Source organism: Raphanus sativus, chromosome 8 (assembly GCF_000801105.2).
Source record: "Raphanus sativus cultivar WK10039 chromosome 8, ASM80110v3, whole genome shotgun sequence".
Classification (NCBI taxonomy): domain Eukaryota; kingdom Viridiplantae; phylum Streptophyta; class Magnoliopsida; order Brassicales; family Brassicaceae; genus Raphanus; species Raphanus sativus.
The window spans coordinates 1,573,977-1,591,264 of record NC_079518.1 but is presented as its reverse complement, the minus strand read 5'-3'; the positions used below and the strand labels follow the sequence as shown (position 1 = coordinate 1,591,264).

General features: G+C 34.9%; 4 protein-coding genes across 4 annotated transcripts; 3 read left to right on the top strand and 1 right to left on the bottom strand.

Annotated features, from left to right (window-relative positions):
• The first annotated feature begins 4,820 nt into the window (after window positions 1–4,820).
• On the top strand, window positions 4,821–7,293 carry LOC108805914 (lipid droplet phospholipase 1). The gene is made up of 10 exons (XM_018577905.2): window positions 4,821–5,262; window positions 5,344–5,411; window positions 5,578–5,648; window positions 5,734–5,979; window positions 6,110–6,273; window positions 6,403–6,458; window positions 6,538–6,590; window positions 6,667–6,799; window positions 6,890–6,987; window positions 7,102–7,293. The coding sequence occupies exons 1-10, from the start codon at window positions 5,021–5,023 to the stop codon at window positions 7,171–7,173; spliced, it is 1,203 nt and encodes a 400-aa protein (XP_018433407.1). The 5' UTR covers window positions 4,821–5,020; the 3' UTR covers window positions 7,174–7,293.
• Window positions 7,294–9,045: 1,752 nt separating this feature from the next.
• Window positions 9,046–11,160, bottom strand: LOC108805915 (ergosterol biosynthetic protein 28). The gene is made up of 3 exons (XM_018577907.2): window positions 10,941–11,160; window positions 9,452–9,658; window positions 9,046–9,348 (listed from the first exon to the last, which is right to left on the bottom strand). Exons 1-3 carry the CDS (start codon window positions 11,053–11,055, stop codon window positions 9,281–9,283), a joined length of 390 nt encoding a protein of 129 aa, XP_018433409.1. The 5' UTR covers window positions 11,056–11,160; the 3' UTR covers window positions 9,046–9,280.
• Window positions 11,161–12,965: 1,805 nt separating this feature from the next.
• LOC108805954 (uncharacterized) lies at window positions 12,966–15,049 on the top strand. The gene is made up of 2 exons (XM_018577950.2): window positions 12,966–13,856; window positions 14,083–15,049. Exons 1-2 carry the CDS (start codon window positions 13,216–13,218, stop codon window positions 14,789–14,791), a joined length of 1,350 nt encoding a protein of 449 aa, XP_018433452.1. The 5' UTR covers window positions 12,966–13,215; the 3' UTR covers window positions 14,792–15,049.
• A 1,280-nt stretch (window positions 15,050–16,329) lies between these two features.
• LOC108811192 (uncharacterized) lies at window positions 16,330–17,186 on the top strand. The gene is made up of 2 exons (XM_018583233.2): window positions 16,330–16,610; window positions 16,683–17,186. Exons 1-2 carry the CDS (start codon window positions 16,415–16,417, stop codon window positions 16,796–16,798), a joined length of 312 nt encoding a protein of 103 aa, XP_018438735.1. The 5' UTR covers window positions 16,330–16,414; the 3' UTR covers window positions 16,799–17,186.
• Window positions 17,187–17,288: the final 102 nt, after the last annotated feature.

Genomic DNA, 17,288 nt, shown 5'->3' with positions numbered 1-17,288 from the left:
GCTTCTTATACATTTAATTGCGCAAATTAATTGATGAACGTTGTAGCCCTTCGTTTTTCCTTTCGATTCATATACATATGTATCGAGTGATGGAGGAATCTGATTCTCATTTTTTCTCACCCTTAGGTTTTTGGTTTATAGAGTTTGAGTTTTGTTTTCTTTTTGCTGGCTTATGCGTATGCTCTTTATATATTGGGATTTTTATTTCAATCTCGCATTAGGTTATAAAATAACTTCAGGAATCTGATCTGACACTATATCTCATTTGTTTAGGTTATAAGGAGGACTTGCAAGGATCAAGATGGAGGCCGCTTCAGAAGGTACCTCGAAGGTCACTCTCTGTCAACCATCAACTCCAACCATGGCATCATGTATGTCGATCTCACCAAGGTACACACTTTTGGCTGTGAAACTCATCTTCTAAGCTTTATGTTTCTGGACTCTATGATCTGTTGATGTGATTGTCTGTGAAAATCTGTGTTTCTCTCATCCACTCAAAGGCTCAATTTTTTTCCTGGAAATCTCTCTGTTTTTTTTGTCCAAGAGATGTGACATGAATCTTCACCATGAGTTTGATCATCAATTATTCATAAACTACTCTTGCTGCCTACAACGGAATAACACAAAGTTTGCCACCGAGTTAAACCCCAGTTCATGTTAAACAGATTTAAGAGTTAACGGCAGTAAAAAGAAAAGAAGAACTTGCTACCTGATACCACTCCTTGGTTTGGGCTCAACACGAAGTGGCAAGGGAATGGCTGCTGGTAGGGGTGGGCAAAAAAACCAAACCGAACCGAACCGAACCAACCAAACCGAAGTTAAACCGAACCAAACCAAACCGTTCTCTTTATGTAACCCAATTGGTTCAGTTTTTACTCAACCCGAACGGTTTGGTTTGGTTTGGGTTTAAACCGAACCAAACCGAACCAAACCGATAATCCAATATATATAGTAAAAATATATATGACATATATATTTGTATTAACATATTGTAAATTTTAGTTAAAGTTTCGTATTTCATTTTTTTCATAACTTCCATATCTTTAAAAAAAATATAAATACGATTCAAATAATACTATTATATATAAAATCATGTAGCATAAGTTTTTATATTCTCACTCTATCGTTTATGAGTTGATTATTTTTTAATAAAAGTATAAAACTGATGCCTTCATATTTTATAACCAACCCGAACTACACCGAACCAAACTAGACCATAATAATGTAAACCGAACTAAATCTAAACCAAACCGAACTGAACCGAACCGAATTAAACCCAAACCGAACCCAAACCAAAGCTACTTTGGTTTTAATTGGTTTGAGTTTTATAAAACCCAAATTACCCAAACCAAACCGAACCCAAACCGAACCCGAAACTAAACCGAAATGCCCACCCCTAGCTGCTGGAGACAAATCTGCTTGGGTTTTTCCAAAAGGTTTTCGCTTTGGTTGTTGTAGTTATTACTTATGTTCTATGTTCTGTAATTGGGTATTGTCAGAGATTGATTGTAACTTGGTTTTGTATCAGAGGTATATGCATCAGTACAATGATGTTGAACTGTTTGCCCTTTGGATGGGTATGCATGTTCTTAATCTCTCTTACCTATACAGTTTTATTTGTATTGAGACTGTAATAGCCTTTTCTATTGATTGTTTCTTCAATGTGAAAATCACCCATGGTAAACGTTGTTATTGTTTTTTCTTTTGACAAATAAACGTTGTTATTGTTACTGAGTAAGTATCTTTATAGTGTTTGAATTCAACATATTATATAGTATAAATTGGAGGTTTTTTTTTACTCTAAACTCTGCCTGGGGAAGCATGGTTTGTTGCTGTTATATATAGAGATCATGACTTCAACGTTTAATATTAAGGATGACTTAAGGGGTCGCCCTGTACCGAAAGCTACAATGGTTTTTTACGAGCAGATTATGATTGTCATAGATCCATTCTTGATTTTATTAGTTTTGATTTTCTATGGTTTTGATATTGCAGATTGTATCTGTCTAAAACTAGAATCAGCTAGCAAAAGCTGCAGCAATTTGCAAGCCTTTCATGGAGGAAGAATTGGAACAGACTGATCAAAAGACGATGCAAAATAGACTGGTATGCACTAGATGGGCTTTAGTTGTTGTCAAATAGACTGGTAAGATGCAAACTAAACTCACGTGGTTGTATATTTTTTTTCAAAAGTTTGATATAAATGAAAGCCTAAAAAAAACTGCAGCAATTTGAACCAAAGAATTCATCTCATTTTCTGTGGAGTTCCTTAGTGTCGTAACAAAACATTTTCAAAGAACGGCGCGTTGAATGAAAAGACAGAATCTTTTCTGTTCGGTATCAGTTTAATCATATAAGCAGATCGATGTCTGTGAACTAAGCGAGCTTTGTTGTATATGTTTTTGTTTATTGACTCGAGTGTAACGTTAATAATGATCCATTATTGTTAGTCTATCTGTGAATTTGATTCATACCATATAATCAAACGTTTTTCCTTAGGATTCATATACTAATAATGTTGGTTACATTTTACTAATTTATTTCCCTGTCAAGAATATTTTTTTTTTCTTTGTTAGATACAATTAGTCAATTTTCCTTTCATTACGGTTAGAAGTCTGAATTGTTGAACTTTGCAATTGGGTAATTTTCTTTGATTTATATATATTCCATATTTTAATGGTTTTTGTTCCAAACGAACATTTTTAATTTAAAAATATACACAAGAGAATGTATTAAATCTAGAAGTTGAAGCGATTAGATTTTAGTAAGTTTTCAAATAATTTGATAAGATTTAAGATATTATTATGACTAAAATTAAAATATTCTAAAATCTCATTTAAAACAATGAGATTTGATTTTCTAACTTTTTACTTTCTAATTTTTGAACTAAAAACTCCATCGAAAACACTTTAAAGGGGTGTATTCGAGAGTTTTAGGTGATTTGTATTAAAATGACAAATCCACAGTTATTCAAACATGAATTTTAAAAAACTCATTTAAAATCCACTGTTATTGAACTTGACATTTCGTAAAGTACTCTGAAATCCACTGTTATTGAAAATATTTTAAGTTGTGGAGTTTTAAAGTTTTGAGGTGATTTTAGGTGTTTGGGTGGAGTTTCTTAGTTAAAAAAATTAAAAGTCAAATCCCATGGTTCTAGGTGATATTCTAGAGTAGTTTAACAAAAATCACCTAAATCTCTGCAACTTATTAAAATCATCTAAAACTCTATTAAAAATCAAATCACATCAAATGTTAAATTGAATACCTAACTTCAAACTATTTCAAAACAGTAAATTTTAAATTAGTTTATCAAATAACAAGTTTAATCACACCTAATTTTAAATAACAAGTTTAATAACACCAAAATTCAAAATAAATTCTAAAATTGATGTTTTAGTTACATTTCATTTTCCCTGCAATTTAAATTACCTCAAAATCCCAATTAAATATACCCTTTAAATTAACGATAATTATTATAATTCTAATAATATAGTACAAAATTAGGTATAGATTTTTTTTTGTGACTACATCTTCTTCTTCAGTAAGGCTTTTAGAGCTATGATAGATATGGCCTACAAATTTTTTGTTCGAATATTTTTTAAGAAAATTTGAAAATATAAATTCAAAAAACAAATGTGTAAAATTTTCGAAATAAATATGTCACAGCTTTAAAAAAAAAATCAAGCACAAAACTGATATTGATATAAAAAATATAAATTGTCACAATCCGAATGAATAACACAATATAAAATAATCTAATAATAGATTTCAAATTAGATCATTTAAAATAAAATAAAAATATCAAAATATCTACATAGCACTAATTAAAATAGTCTTTTAAAGCTATATCCACAATCCTAATAAGAACCTTTTCATAACTGTAATTAGATTTGGGTTGAATATCATAACATCAAACAATTTCATCTTCGTAAACACCAGCAAAAAAGCCAATGGAAAAAAAATCATCATAATATATAATCATAACTTTTAAACTAAACATAAATTTTATAAAGTAATTTTATTATAAACTCATCCGCCCGTAGGGCGGGCCAACCACTAGTATTCTATTAAAATAGGAATATGACATATTAATAAATGTTATAACCAACTATTATTTCATTTATTAAAAAATTTATTATATTAAATTAAATTAGTAACAATACTTTCCCGCATAAAAGAACCATCCATTTCCGGATGAAAAATCATCATCTATGTCTTATTCTTCATCCATTCTTCATCCATTTCCGCATAAAAGAACCATCCATTTCCGGATGAAAAATCAGTCACCATCTTGCATACATAGATGATGAAGAAGAGCTTGGTTTATGAGCCGCAACGATTGCTATGATGACTATAAACACGAGAGCACAAGCGGAATACAATGAATATCTCATCACAAGAAGATTTGTTTCTTTTCTGGTGTTGTTGAGAGCTGGCTGCATAGGTTTTATATAAGAATCTCGGTCTTACACAATCACAAGCTAAAAGTTTATGTTACCTGCACTCAAAGTAATCATGGAAGCATATTAAACGAACGTGCAAGAATGTGCATTTAGTTTTTTTTTCTACGTACCACTATGCGTTTCATACAATCAAAATACGCAGAACAATAGATTTATAACATTAACACATAGGAAAACTGTAGACAAACTAATCTCTTTCATTCAAGTTTCTGTCAATTAGAATCAAGGGCTATATTTTAATACTTAGTAATTGAATGGAATTTGTTTTAAATATTGATAGTTAAAGGTCTGTTTTTGTAAATTTTCTTATGTTATTACATGTGTTGTACTGTACTTCTATAAAAAGAAAAAGAAAAAAAAAAGCTAAGCGGTAAGAATAGAAAATGTCAATGGCGTTTCAACGAACGACAACACTGCTGCGGAGACCGTCCTAAAACGACTGAAACATCTTCTTTAAAACATGTCTTAAAAGTATAAAAACACCTCGAATTTTTCCTAAAGTATCGTCCTTTACTTAACCCGCTTCGAAAGTTTTCATCTTTCGTTTCCTAATCATGGAGGAGGAAGAAGATAGCAAGAGTCCTAGGATTACAGAAGAAGAAGATGTGCATGGTGGAACTGATCTCCAAGCAGTCGGTGAGTCTAAAAAGAAGAAGAAGAAGAAGAAGTATTACTGGATGGGGTGTCTCAGAGCTGAATCTGACGAGAGTGGAAACGTTGATTTGACTGTCGATTTCCCTGGGGAACGCACTGAGCCCACTCACCTTGTCGTCATGGTCAACGGTCTCATCGGCAGGTTCTTTAGAGTTCCTTTTGTTTGATTATATTCGATTTGAAGCTTTTCTTGAATATATTTTGTGGGCTACTACTACTACAGTGCTCAGGACTGGAGATTTGCAGCTAAGCAGATGCTGAAGAAGTATCCTCAAGATCTCGTCGTTCACTGTGAGTCCTCAAGATTGATATAAATGATCACACTTGTAGATTTTATAGATTCAGATCTTTTTTTTTAGCTCAACTTAACTGAAGATCCAACTCTAGATCTTGTCAGCTATGAATGTAACATTTGCGGCTACAAATGGTTTGTGATGATTTTGCAAACCTTTTGCAGGTAGTAGACGGAACCATTCTACACAGACATTTGATGGTGTTGATGTTATGGGTCAAAGATTAGCAGAAGAGGTAGGACTAGTACTTACTTTCTTTCTTGTCTCTGCTTGAGTTTTTTTGCAGCTGAAGTAAGATTTGTGTGTTCTCTTTCGTTTAGGTTAGGTCGGTGATCAAACGTCACCCAAGTCTCAAGAAGATTTCCTTTGTAGGACATTCTTTAGGTGGCTTGATTGCTAGGTATGCTGTTGCATGTCTTTATGAACAAGAATCCCATCAAGAGCTTCCACAAAACAGTGACGACACATGCCCTATAGAGGAACCGAAAGAAAGAATCGGTGGATTGGAGCCTGTGTATTTTATAACTTCTGCAACTCCACACCTTGGTTCAAGAGGACATAAGCAGGTTAGTTTAGAGCAGAGTAGAGATCCGTTAATGTATCCGTATATACTATGAACTAGACTTTGATGTTGAGTTTTGCTATCAATATGTAGACTTTCTGAATCATGGAAACTTACAGTTTCGTTCGCAATAGGTCCCATTGTTTTCTGGATCTCGCACTTTGGAGAGGTTAGCTACGCGTGTGTCATGGTGTCTTGGTAAAACGGGGAAACATCTTTTTCTAGCTGATGGTGATGATGATGGAAAGCCTCCCTTACTCCTCCGTATGGTTAGTGACCGTAGAAACCTTAAATTCATGTGAGTGTGTTCCTTCAACCAACTTTGTTCCCTTCTTTATACATCATAATAGCTCATTGGTGCTTTGCTTGGTTGAAAAGACTTCCCAGTGATATTATTCATCACATCTTCCTTTACTTTTGTGAACAGTTCTGCTTTGCGATGCTTCAAACGGCGTATTGCTTATGCAAATACACGCTTTGACCGTATCCTTTTATGTAAACGATTTTTCACTACTTCACTGATGCAATGCATTTGGAAACCTTAACCTTCTTTGTTTCATAGACCTAGTAGGCTGGAGCACATCATCTATCAGGCGACGCAGCGAGCTTCCTAAGGTAAATAAATAACAATTATCATACTTAATGTTGTGTGTTATGCTGAATCAGTCGTCCTCATATCTGATCTTCTCAGCTTCAACGTGGTCCAGTCAACGAGAAGTACCCTCACATTGTTAACGTTGAAGCACCACCAGGTACCTCAAGTAACCATGAGGAAGTTCAATCAGAGACCAACTCAAGCGGGTCCAAGAATTTTGATATGGAAGGTTGGTACGGTGGAAACTCAGTGTTCTCATCATCAGGTTTATTATCTTTGATTTGTAATCATCATCATCATGCAAAAAAATCTTTTGCAGAGGAAATGATAAGAGAGCTGACAAAAATGAGCTGGGAACGAGTTGATGTTAGTTTCAGAGGAACCGTGCAGAGATTTCTCGCTCACAATACCATTCAGGCAAGTGTTCATCATCACAATATCATCATCATTGTTATCATTAATCATCACTTTCATTGCTTTTGGTGTTAAGTTGTTCCTACTCAAATCTGGTTTAAAAAAAAAACATAACAGGTGAAAACGAAGATGATCAATTCAGCTGGAGCAGATGTTATACAACACATGATTGACAATTTTGAGCCATAGTTTATCTGAAGATTTGCAGATCCCCCAACAAGCTTACATTCACTAGGGGGAGATATACCTTTCTGTAAAACCAATAGGAGTAAAAATAAATGATATCTATTTACTTTTTCTGTGACTTCACTGATCTGAAATGCAACTCAAAACTATAAAAGACTCTGATAAAGGAACAACATTTAACCTATGAAACTGGTTTGAGTTATAAAACAAACTAGATTTTGACCCGCCCTTAAAAGGGCGGGTATATTTTTTTGTTTTAATTTAATTTTCATATTTGTATTTTTTCTGGTTATATTTTTATTTTTCGTTGTAATCATATTTGTGTATAAATTTTAATCAAAATATATTTCTATTAAATAATAGCAATTTAAAAATTGATTCAATATACGTTAGGGCTGGATTGCCTGTCAAACCCGCCAACCCGCGGGTTTTAATTTTGTTTTGGTCAAAAAATATGACCCGCACAACCCGCAAATAAATAATTTGTACCAGCACCCGCATTTGTGTTTTTTGTAATCATATTTTTGTTTAATATTAATTTAATTTAATATAATTTTTGATAACTATATTAAATCTGTCAAGTTGCATAACTATATATTTATGGTACCTGTATTTCAGAAATTATTTTTATTTTTGTAAAGTCTATAACATGTTATATTTTCTTAATAGTTACCCACATAATTAGTCAAGAATATTCATACACAAAAAATCTGATTTGGATCCGACTCGAAAATCAAACTCTCGTACTCTATTAGACATAAACTATATACTCGAACGATTCTTAAAGTGTTATTTCCGAAAATTAATATCAAACCCAACCTACATTGAAAACCGAACAAAATTTTGAAAAATAATTTTAAAAAAATAATTTTTAATATATTTGTTAAATATATATATAGTCTTCATTAAATTTAAGTAAAATCACATTTAGTAAATTTACTAAATATTATTTAGTTGATAACTTATTTAAAATCCGTTAAACTAAATGAGTTTATAAAAATATTTTTTCGAATCCAAAGGATCACAATTTAAAGACATCTTGAGCTTTTTTATTTGGAAAATATACATGGTTACCAAATATGTTTTTAGTGTGTAAATGTTTTACACGTAAATCATTTGTTTAATGGGTAATAGTAATAATGTCATGTTTTAATATATTTGGGTTTACGAATCTCATTTACAATGAAACAGACTGTTCGTTGATATTGATGATGTTTCGAAGCTTTATTGATGGCATTAAAAAGAAAACAAATCCCTCCAGTTTTCTATATTCAGATTATAATTTAATTAAATAAAATAAAGAATAAAACATGACTTGAATTCGAAATGGGCTATTTTTTGTAACTTATTTTGTAGAGAAAGAATGATTTAGCTATTTACATTTTTTTGTTAAACAATAAAACGTATGGGTCCGAAAAAGTTGGAACTAAGAGGAAATTTTTTTTTTTTTTTAACACTAACTAAGAGGAAGTTAATAACAAAATTTAAAAGGTCAACACAACCTTCGATTTCATGGCAGTTATAAAATTAATAATATTGATTTCATGGCAGTTATAAAATTTAAAAGGTGGACACAACATTTATCAATTGGTCATACAGGAGAATTAATAGAATAGATTTTTAGGTTGCTACAAACCAACCCGGACTAAAAATGATCCAACTCGAACCTCCTACGATATTTATAATATTTGAATGATATTTATTTAATTTAAAAATCTAGGGGAAAAATATTGTGTATCACGAAAACATATATGATCAATTAATAGTTTCCTAAAATATAGGAAGTTTAAATGGATTTAATGATTTTATTTGGATAGAGATATTTTTTTACTAAAAATACAATTCAAGTTTTCAAACAATTTTTTTTAACTACAATTCAAGTTTCCAAACAAACTTATTCTTTATAAATGCTATCCAAGTAACCAAACACACCAAATTTTTTTAATACTCTTATCCAAGTATCCAAACACACCGAAATTGTACTTCAGCTTTAATAAGATAGATCCATGATTTTTTTTCATTGTATTCTCATAGTTCAAAACTTTGACCACAAATCAATACTCCTTCAAAGATTATAGATGAAATATGAATCAGCAGCTTAAAAAGAAGATCAAGAAAGTTTGGAGTGCGGTTGTTCAAGGGAGTTCCATTCCCAGAGCATCCACACAATCGATGTGCCTGTTAAATACATAAAGGCAGAAGTATTAGGATCATTCACACAACGAATGCAACCTACATTAACTGATTGAATAAAAGAGGTGAGCGATGCTGCAAGCCATACCTGCAAAGAAGGCTACGGTCGAGAGGTTTGCGATGGTCATTGTATGGTAGAAGAGGTATTCAGTCAGAAAATGGCCCAAGGCGTAGATGAATGAGAGAAAGGTAGCTAAGTATAGCGGTTTGTTGTCGGGGTTGAATGCACAAAGAAAGCAGAGAGTGCAGGTCAACAGTGTCCATACTCCGAATGTACGTCCATGAACTTCACTCACTGCAAAACAAGTTTAAAACAAAAGTTATATAACCTGAGGAAACCTAAAAGTTAGAGACTTCAACTCTGTGAATTTAGTATTTTTTCTGGATAAATAAACTCCTGTGTATCCTGTTTGCTCATATGATGCAAAGTTATTACTACTTTTTTGTTATGAGAACCAAACACTTTGGTGACCTTACAATCACAGAAAAAAATTCCATAACATCCCTTTTGCCGAAATCATGCACCACAAGTTACAAAGGAAAAAAAGAAAAACATCAAAGTTGCTCATGTTCTAATACATCTACATCATCTGATACATTTCACCTGGTCATTGATTTACTTCAACAGTATTTTATCAACAAGAAAAAGGTTATGCATTGGACTCTGTAAACTGTAAACCAATTTTAGATCCAAGTACTTGCCCCCCTTCCTGATTTCTAGGGAATAATGGTGGTCCACTTCCTACAAAAGGTTCCCTCACCGAGGAATTGTATAAGAGTTATTAAGATTGCATATCTATCTTGGATTTGTTGCTTCGATCTGCTATTATCATGGTACTAGTCTTTTTATCCTACTATCATGTATAACAAGTTGAATCACTACAACCTTCTTCTATTAGAAGTCTATAGTCGCACTACCAGAAACAAACATTGTTCTCTATGAAAGTAACTGCCTAGGTTGAACTTAGGGAGATCATGCACAATAGCTAGTCAATACGAGCGATTAGAAAAGTTCTGAAATGCCCAAACATTCATCATTATAGCTTACCGAAAGTTTGAAACAACTATTTCGGGGGACACAAACAAAAGACAATCTGTAAATTAATAATCTCAACTTGCTTAATTAAAGGAACATGAAAGAACCAAAAAGAAACAACTAGAAAGAGCATATGAATATGTTCAAAGAATCAAAGCTGTACTAAACTTTCAGGATGAGTTCACAAAACCCATTGACCTTTTACAGATTCAGTGTATGTACTAGCAAAATCAAATATCAAATCCATAAAACACACATGTTTCTTGGGTTCCCAAATTGGATCCGTAACTCAATGAAAGTCAGAGAAAACGAAGAAACCTAGGTCCCTCTGAACGTGGCATCATCATTTACACAAAACACCTCAGCTACTGAACAATGTATGACTAGGAAGATCTCAAAGACTAATGAAGTCAATTGGATAGAATAAATCTTAATCTATTTGTGACATTTAACGACGAAAGTAACAGAACCAATTAATAGGAAAAAAAAAATGAAAAATGGAGATTAATAAAAAGGAGGGAGGGGGAGAAGAGAACAGAACTGGTGGTCTGAGAGAAGACGGCGAGACGAAGAGCCCAAATGTTGAAGAAACCAAACCAGACGGAAGCTAATCTCAGTGAACCAACCACCATTAGCCAATACCCTAACGCCTTCATCTTCCCTCTTCCCCTTCTCTTCCTTCGTTTGCTCCGCTACTATGTCCTTTAATCTTCAGAAGCGCTCCTTCTTTTTTTATTCCTTTTGCTATGTTGTTGTCATCACTGAATATTTTTTTATTTTAACACACATCACTGAATTTATTTAAAAATGTTTATCATAATTGTTGAAAAGATATACAGTATATTTTTTGTTCGTGTCTGTTATTATATATTTTTGGTAAATATCGTATCTCATCATACTACCTTCGTACGTACGGTGTTATGTTCAGTCTAGAGACTTCACATTGTTCATGTTTCATTGCTTTCCACATCCGTATGTATCTCTAAGTATTATCGTATGAAAAGCCTTCTTAACTTTAAACCAAGACGTGTTCTTGGTTAAACTTCGAAGGAAACCGTCTATCAAAAAATCTTAACAAATATTCAGTACCTTTTACTCTATTTCAAAAAGTAAACTCGTTCATGCTATAGCTTACAGTTTTTTGGGGGGGGGTTGTAGAATAAAGTAGAATTGTTTTGGGATTGGGCGTGAGATATGCGTGCACGTTCACAGCAAATTAAGTAGCGTAGGTTAAGCTGAACGGTGATCGTGGATGATAGCTGGATTTTGTTCTTTTTCTTCTTATTTTATTAAAGTAAACATCTTATGACTCATTTGAATGGTGACGGACCTCTCCGTCACTAATAGTAACAAAAACATGTATGTATATTTGTAGATGTTTTTGTTACTGCTGGAACCGTATCATAGTTGTTTCTTATGTTACCGCTCGGACTCTCAGTCATTCAAGAGGATAAATGGCTACTTCTTCTCACTTTTTTATTTTTTATCAACTGTGCATCACTGGATTTAGACTTTAATGAATAGAGTATAGAGATTGAACGAGTGATTGATTATGAAATAAACATGACCTGATCATCGTTCATTGCTGCGGCCCATAACAACAAAACAAACATATCAGGAAATATAATTTGTCGAAAAAAGAAAACGATGACTGACAGTCTGACACAAAAAAAACGTGAGCTCCGCATAGAGGCGGAAAGATTCCTCCGATCAAGGGCACAAAGAGCCGCGAACTTACACGTAAGCCAGTAAGGTTAACCTCGTGAAGTTGAGGCCTACGTTTTGTGTGGTTGGTCACTTACTGATCAGGTAGAGAGAGAGAAAGTCAAGACTCAAGAGAGAGAGAGAGAGAGCGGATAGCGTCGTCAACATCTAATCCGAGTTGGCATTTCTCGCCAACCTGTTTCCAGCTGTGCTCCAATAATTTTCTCTCTATACCCCTTAACTAACTCTATATTTCGGACTTACCCTTTCATTCGTACACATTTAAAACTCAAAAAATAAACTTTTGCAAACATAGACGTCACATAATAACATAGTTAGCCAATCTACACCATTGTTTTGATTTCGCAGATTTGGCCCATATGTCGGCTACTTGTCAAAACGTTTTGATGTTACATGGAAAAGTTAGCCTAATAATATCAAATCTCTTTCCAAGATTTATAAGAAAATTATCTCATTTTACATTTTATAATAGTCAATGATTATAGCAAATGTGCATTAATATAACTTAGTTATTTAAACTGTAAAAATATCCAAGATAAAATCTATAAATTGAGTGATGTTTGAGATCAAACTCATATTCCATAGTATGACTTAGGCATAAAAATAGATTATGAACTTCTAGATGATAAGAAATAGATGTATAACAGTATCATATTTTGCGAGATGGTAAACAATATAATTGTAATTCTATTATCATATCTGTGGATTTTTGTTTGATGCAAGATGCTAGGCTACATCAGTATAATGGGTATTAAATACTCATTTAATAGTTTGGGCCTAATCTTTATATACAGATAGAATAAGACGTCATTGGACAATTCCAGATAATATATGGAAACAAAGGAGGGAATGCAGAAAAGGAAAAAATGCAATTTCTGCTTTCTTGTCACACTTAAAAACCAGACACAGAGCTAAAAAGACGACACCGTTCACTTATGGTTAGGTCCAGAAAATCCAACGGCGCCATTAAAACGCTGCGTTTTGTTCGTCACCTTCGTTTTCTTTAGCTTAGTTCCCAAGTCACCACTCCTACTTCCATGTTGTTTCTAAAACCCTAAACTGAATATTCTTCCTAGCTAGTTCAAAGAGCAATGGATCCATGTCCTTTCATCCGTCTTACGATCAGTAACCTAGCTCTGAAACTCCCTTTAGCGGCGAAGACGACGAGCTCCGCCGTGCACCCGTCGTCGTCTCCATGTTTCTGTAAAATAAAACTCAAAAACTTCCCGCCGCAAACCGCCGCCATCCCCTACATTCCACCGGAGACCACTCAGTTCCCGGAGATCCAAACCCTAGCCGCCACGTTCCACCTCAGCAGCTCAGATATCAAACGCCTAGCTTCCAGATCCATCTTCGCTTCGAAGCCGTCTCTCGAGATCTTCATCTACACGGGAATCGCCGCCGGCGCTGCGTCGTGCGGTGTAAACTCCGGGGGGTTTCTGGCGAAAGTCTCCATGCCGTTGGATCTATCGGTTACGCAATCGAAGCCGTGCGTGTTCCACAACGGATGGATATCAGTCGGAAAAGGAGCCGGAGCCGGGAAAGCGTCGACGTCGGCTCAGTTTCACCTGAATGTGAAGGCGGAGCCTGATCCTAGGTTCGTCTTTCAGTTCGACGGCGAGCCTGAGTGTAGTCCTCAAGTGGTTCAGATTCAAGGCAGTATCCGACAACCTGTTTTCACTTGCAAATTCAGCTGTCGGAACACCACTGGCGATCGTACTATCAGATCAAGGTCAGTTTTCCGACCAATCAGATTATTCTTACCACATTTGTCGGAAAATTGAGTTGTCACTTTTTAAAAAGTTTCTAATTTTATTATTTTTCTGAGGAATCAAATCAAATTAACATGCGCTTTAATCTTTTGACAGATCTATTAAAACTTTACTCTTTAAAGCTCTTTTTACTAAATCATTATTATATGTTTTTTTTAATGTATTATATGTTTGTTTATTGATCAGATCGTTGCCGACGGAGACGAGTGTTCCACGTAGCTGGCTTAACTCGTTCGGGAGCGAGAGAGAACGTCCTTGTAAAGAACGAAAAGGATGGTCCATAACGGTACACGACTTGTCAGGTTCACCAGTAGCTATGGCCTCAATCGTCACGCCGTTCGTTGCATCTCCCGGAACCGATCGTGTGAGCCGATCAAACCCCGGGTCTTGGCTCATCCTCCGTCCCGGAGACGGCACATGGAAACCTTGGGGCCGACTTGAGGCGTGGCGGGAACGCGGGGGAGCCATCGATGGGCTCGGTTACAGATTCGAACTTATACTAGACGGGTCAAGCGGTGGAGGGATCGTGCTTGCGGAATCGACGATAAGTTCTCAGAGAGGTGGGAAGTTCTCGATCGAATTGGGATCGTCGTCGACAGTTGGTGGTGTGAATAGATCAAGAAGTCGTGGCGGCGGAAGCGGTGGAGCGTCGCCAGCGAACAGTCCGAGAGGAGGGAGCATACAGAAAGGGTTTGTGATGGCAGCGAGTGTGGAAGGTGAAGGGAAATGTAGTAAGCCTTGTGTTGAGGTTAGTGTGCAGCACGTTAGCTGTATGGAGGATGCAGCTGCTTACGTGGCGCTTTCTGCTGCAATTGATCTTAGTATGGATGCTTGCAGGTTGTTTAATCAACGGCTGAGGAAAGAGCTTTCCTACCATAGTGAGTCACTCGGCTGAAGATTTTCTGTTTTTTGTTTACAAAAAGTAGTCACAAAATGGCCTTCGAGTTTTTTTTTTTGGGAAAAAAAAATCTCAGTAAGGTACTAACAAATTAGGATGTACATAGTGAGTTTGCATTTGACTTTGTGTGGCTTCGTATTGTTTTTTTGTTTTGTGCTAGTGAGGTGAAGAGTGAGTTTCTTTTGTCACTCTTCATTTGCCTTTGATTATGTAAATGTATAAATTAGTAAAATCGAATTCAGAAAGTTTGCTTTATCTGGTGGATGTTAGATGTCCATATATGGTACACTCTGACAATAGACTTTAGTTTGGTTAGAAATGAAGTTAGTTACAAACTTACAAACAGTGATGGTGTCGGTCGTTGAGACTTGAGAAGATGAACGTGGACTATTTGCATAAGGTGTGCTGTAACCGCACTTTGACTTGTTTGCTAAGCGAACCACACAAAAACAAGTTTTCTGAAGTATCTATCTTTTATAGTCATGAAATATGAATGCTCTGTATTGGAGCTTATTGGCTTTGGTTCCTGCATAGAATTATGATTCTAGCCTATATGTGACGCGCGGTAAGTAACAACAATCGGCTAGGAAGCCAAATGTATGGCTAGGTAACTTCAAAGGGCAAGTATTTGGTTTTAAATTTTAACGGAGGAGTCTGAGTTAGTTACTTGGCGGTTATGATGGCGCAGTTATCAGGTGACCGACGACCACAAAACCATGAAAATGACTGTTCGAAAAACATATGGACCAAATTCGTTAGATAAAGATGAGAGAGATAGTGATAACAAGCACATAAATGCAATTGAATAAAAAGAAGGGTGGTAAATAAACTAGAAATGTCAGGGAAGGACCAATTATGCATTGATAGGTCCTTTATTGCTCAAAACTGGGGCCCAAGGCCACAAACTCCCTAATACATCGGAAGTGATAGCAACTTGTGAGACCCACCAACTCAAATGGATGACACAATTTGTGTGTGTTTTCAAGAAATTTCCACCGACGTTTCCAATAAATTAATAAATAAATAAACAATGAAACTATAAAATTGTGCTTGCCCTTCTTCTTCATATACTATCACTTTCGTTACCTATTTTCAGATTTAGTTCTTTTTTTTTCAGACGATGGAACATGTATACTTATTCTGGATAATAGAGAGAACTAAGACAAAGCCTAGGCAATGTGATTTAATGACCTGTAGTACACTTACTGTCTTTTATAGCTAGTTGGACTGTTTCCATCATTGGTCTCAAATCTCAATTATTATGTTGATTCCAGTTCTGTTAATGTTTTCTGGTTCTAGTTGTAAACCTTTCGCCAAAAAAGAAGCTAATCTCGTTCCTGCGTCGTTTTGGGCCTTTTTCTTAAAAATAAAGAATATGCATTATACTCTTACATGGGCCTTACAAACTAGCTAAATGAACCGGGCTGCTCCACTCAGCATAGTGGACGTCAGCTGAATATTGTTTTTGTTCATGGTTTCCAGGCAAGTATCTTGGTGCAATCTTTTTCCTTTACTCTCTTTAGGGTTATGTACTAATAAACCTTTAATCATTGTATAGGGGAGTCAATTAGACCTAAGGCTTATCCGGAATCAGCGGCTCTTGATTGATCCAAAGATAGAATGTCTCATGTAGTCATGTCTAAGGCTAATGAGGAGAAAACACATAGAGATTTCAGGGGAATGGGACAGAGACTTGCAGAGGAAGTTATATCTTTCTTAAAGAAGAAACATGCTAGATATGGTCGTTTTAAAAACGTTAAGCTGAGTTTTGTTGGACGTTCAATCGACAATGTCATCATCAGAACTGCATTAGCTGGTAAGAATCTCGATGAATTCTCTTAAAAACAGTTTGTTATGTTCTGTGTTCATCATTGTCTCTTTGTTGCAGATAGTTTGATGGAACCATACAGGGAGTATCTACATACATATCTATCGCTTTTTCGGGTCCACACTTGGGTTATCTATACAGTTTTAACTCTGGACTTTGGCTCCCAAAGAAGTTAAAGAATGATCAGGTTATTCATCAGCTTACACTCACAGATGATTATGATCTCCAGAATACTTTGTTTTACAAGCTCTGCAAGGTAGAGAAAGTTCATAATGTGGTCATTCCAAGATTTATTCCGCTGGCAAAATCTTGGTTACGGAGAATTTTTTTTTGAGATAGATAAAGATTCAAAAGCTGTTGTATATTAGTAGGACAGTTCTTTCTTCTTTGGTTAGCTTTGTGTACACTTGCGTAATCGGATGTACTTTGCAGCAGAAGCTGTTATGTTGTATGTTACCCCAACTCTGGTCTCTGTATTACTTTTTAGCTTCTAGAATCTCTCTGTATCGTTAATGTAAATGATTGTTGTGACGCTTTAGATTGGTTTACAGAGATCAAGCTAAAACAGCTTTTAAATTTATCAAAGTTGTAAGATAAGTTTCTTGGCAATGTGTTAGGTAAATAAATTAGTTTCTTATCAATATTTCTAATGCATTTATGATGTTT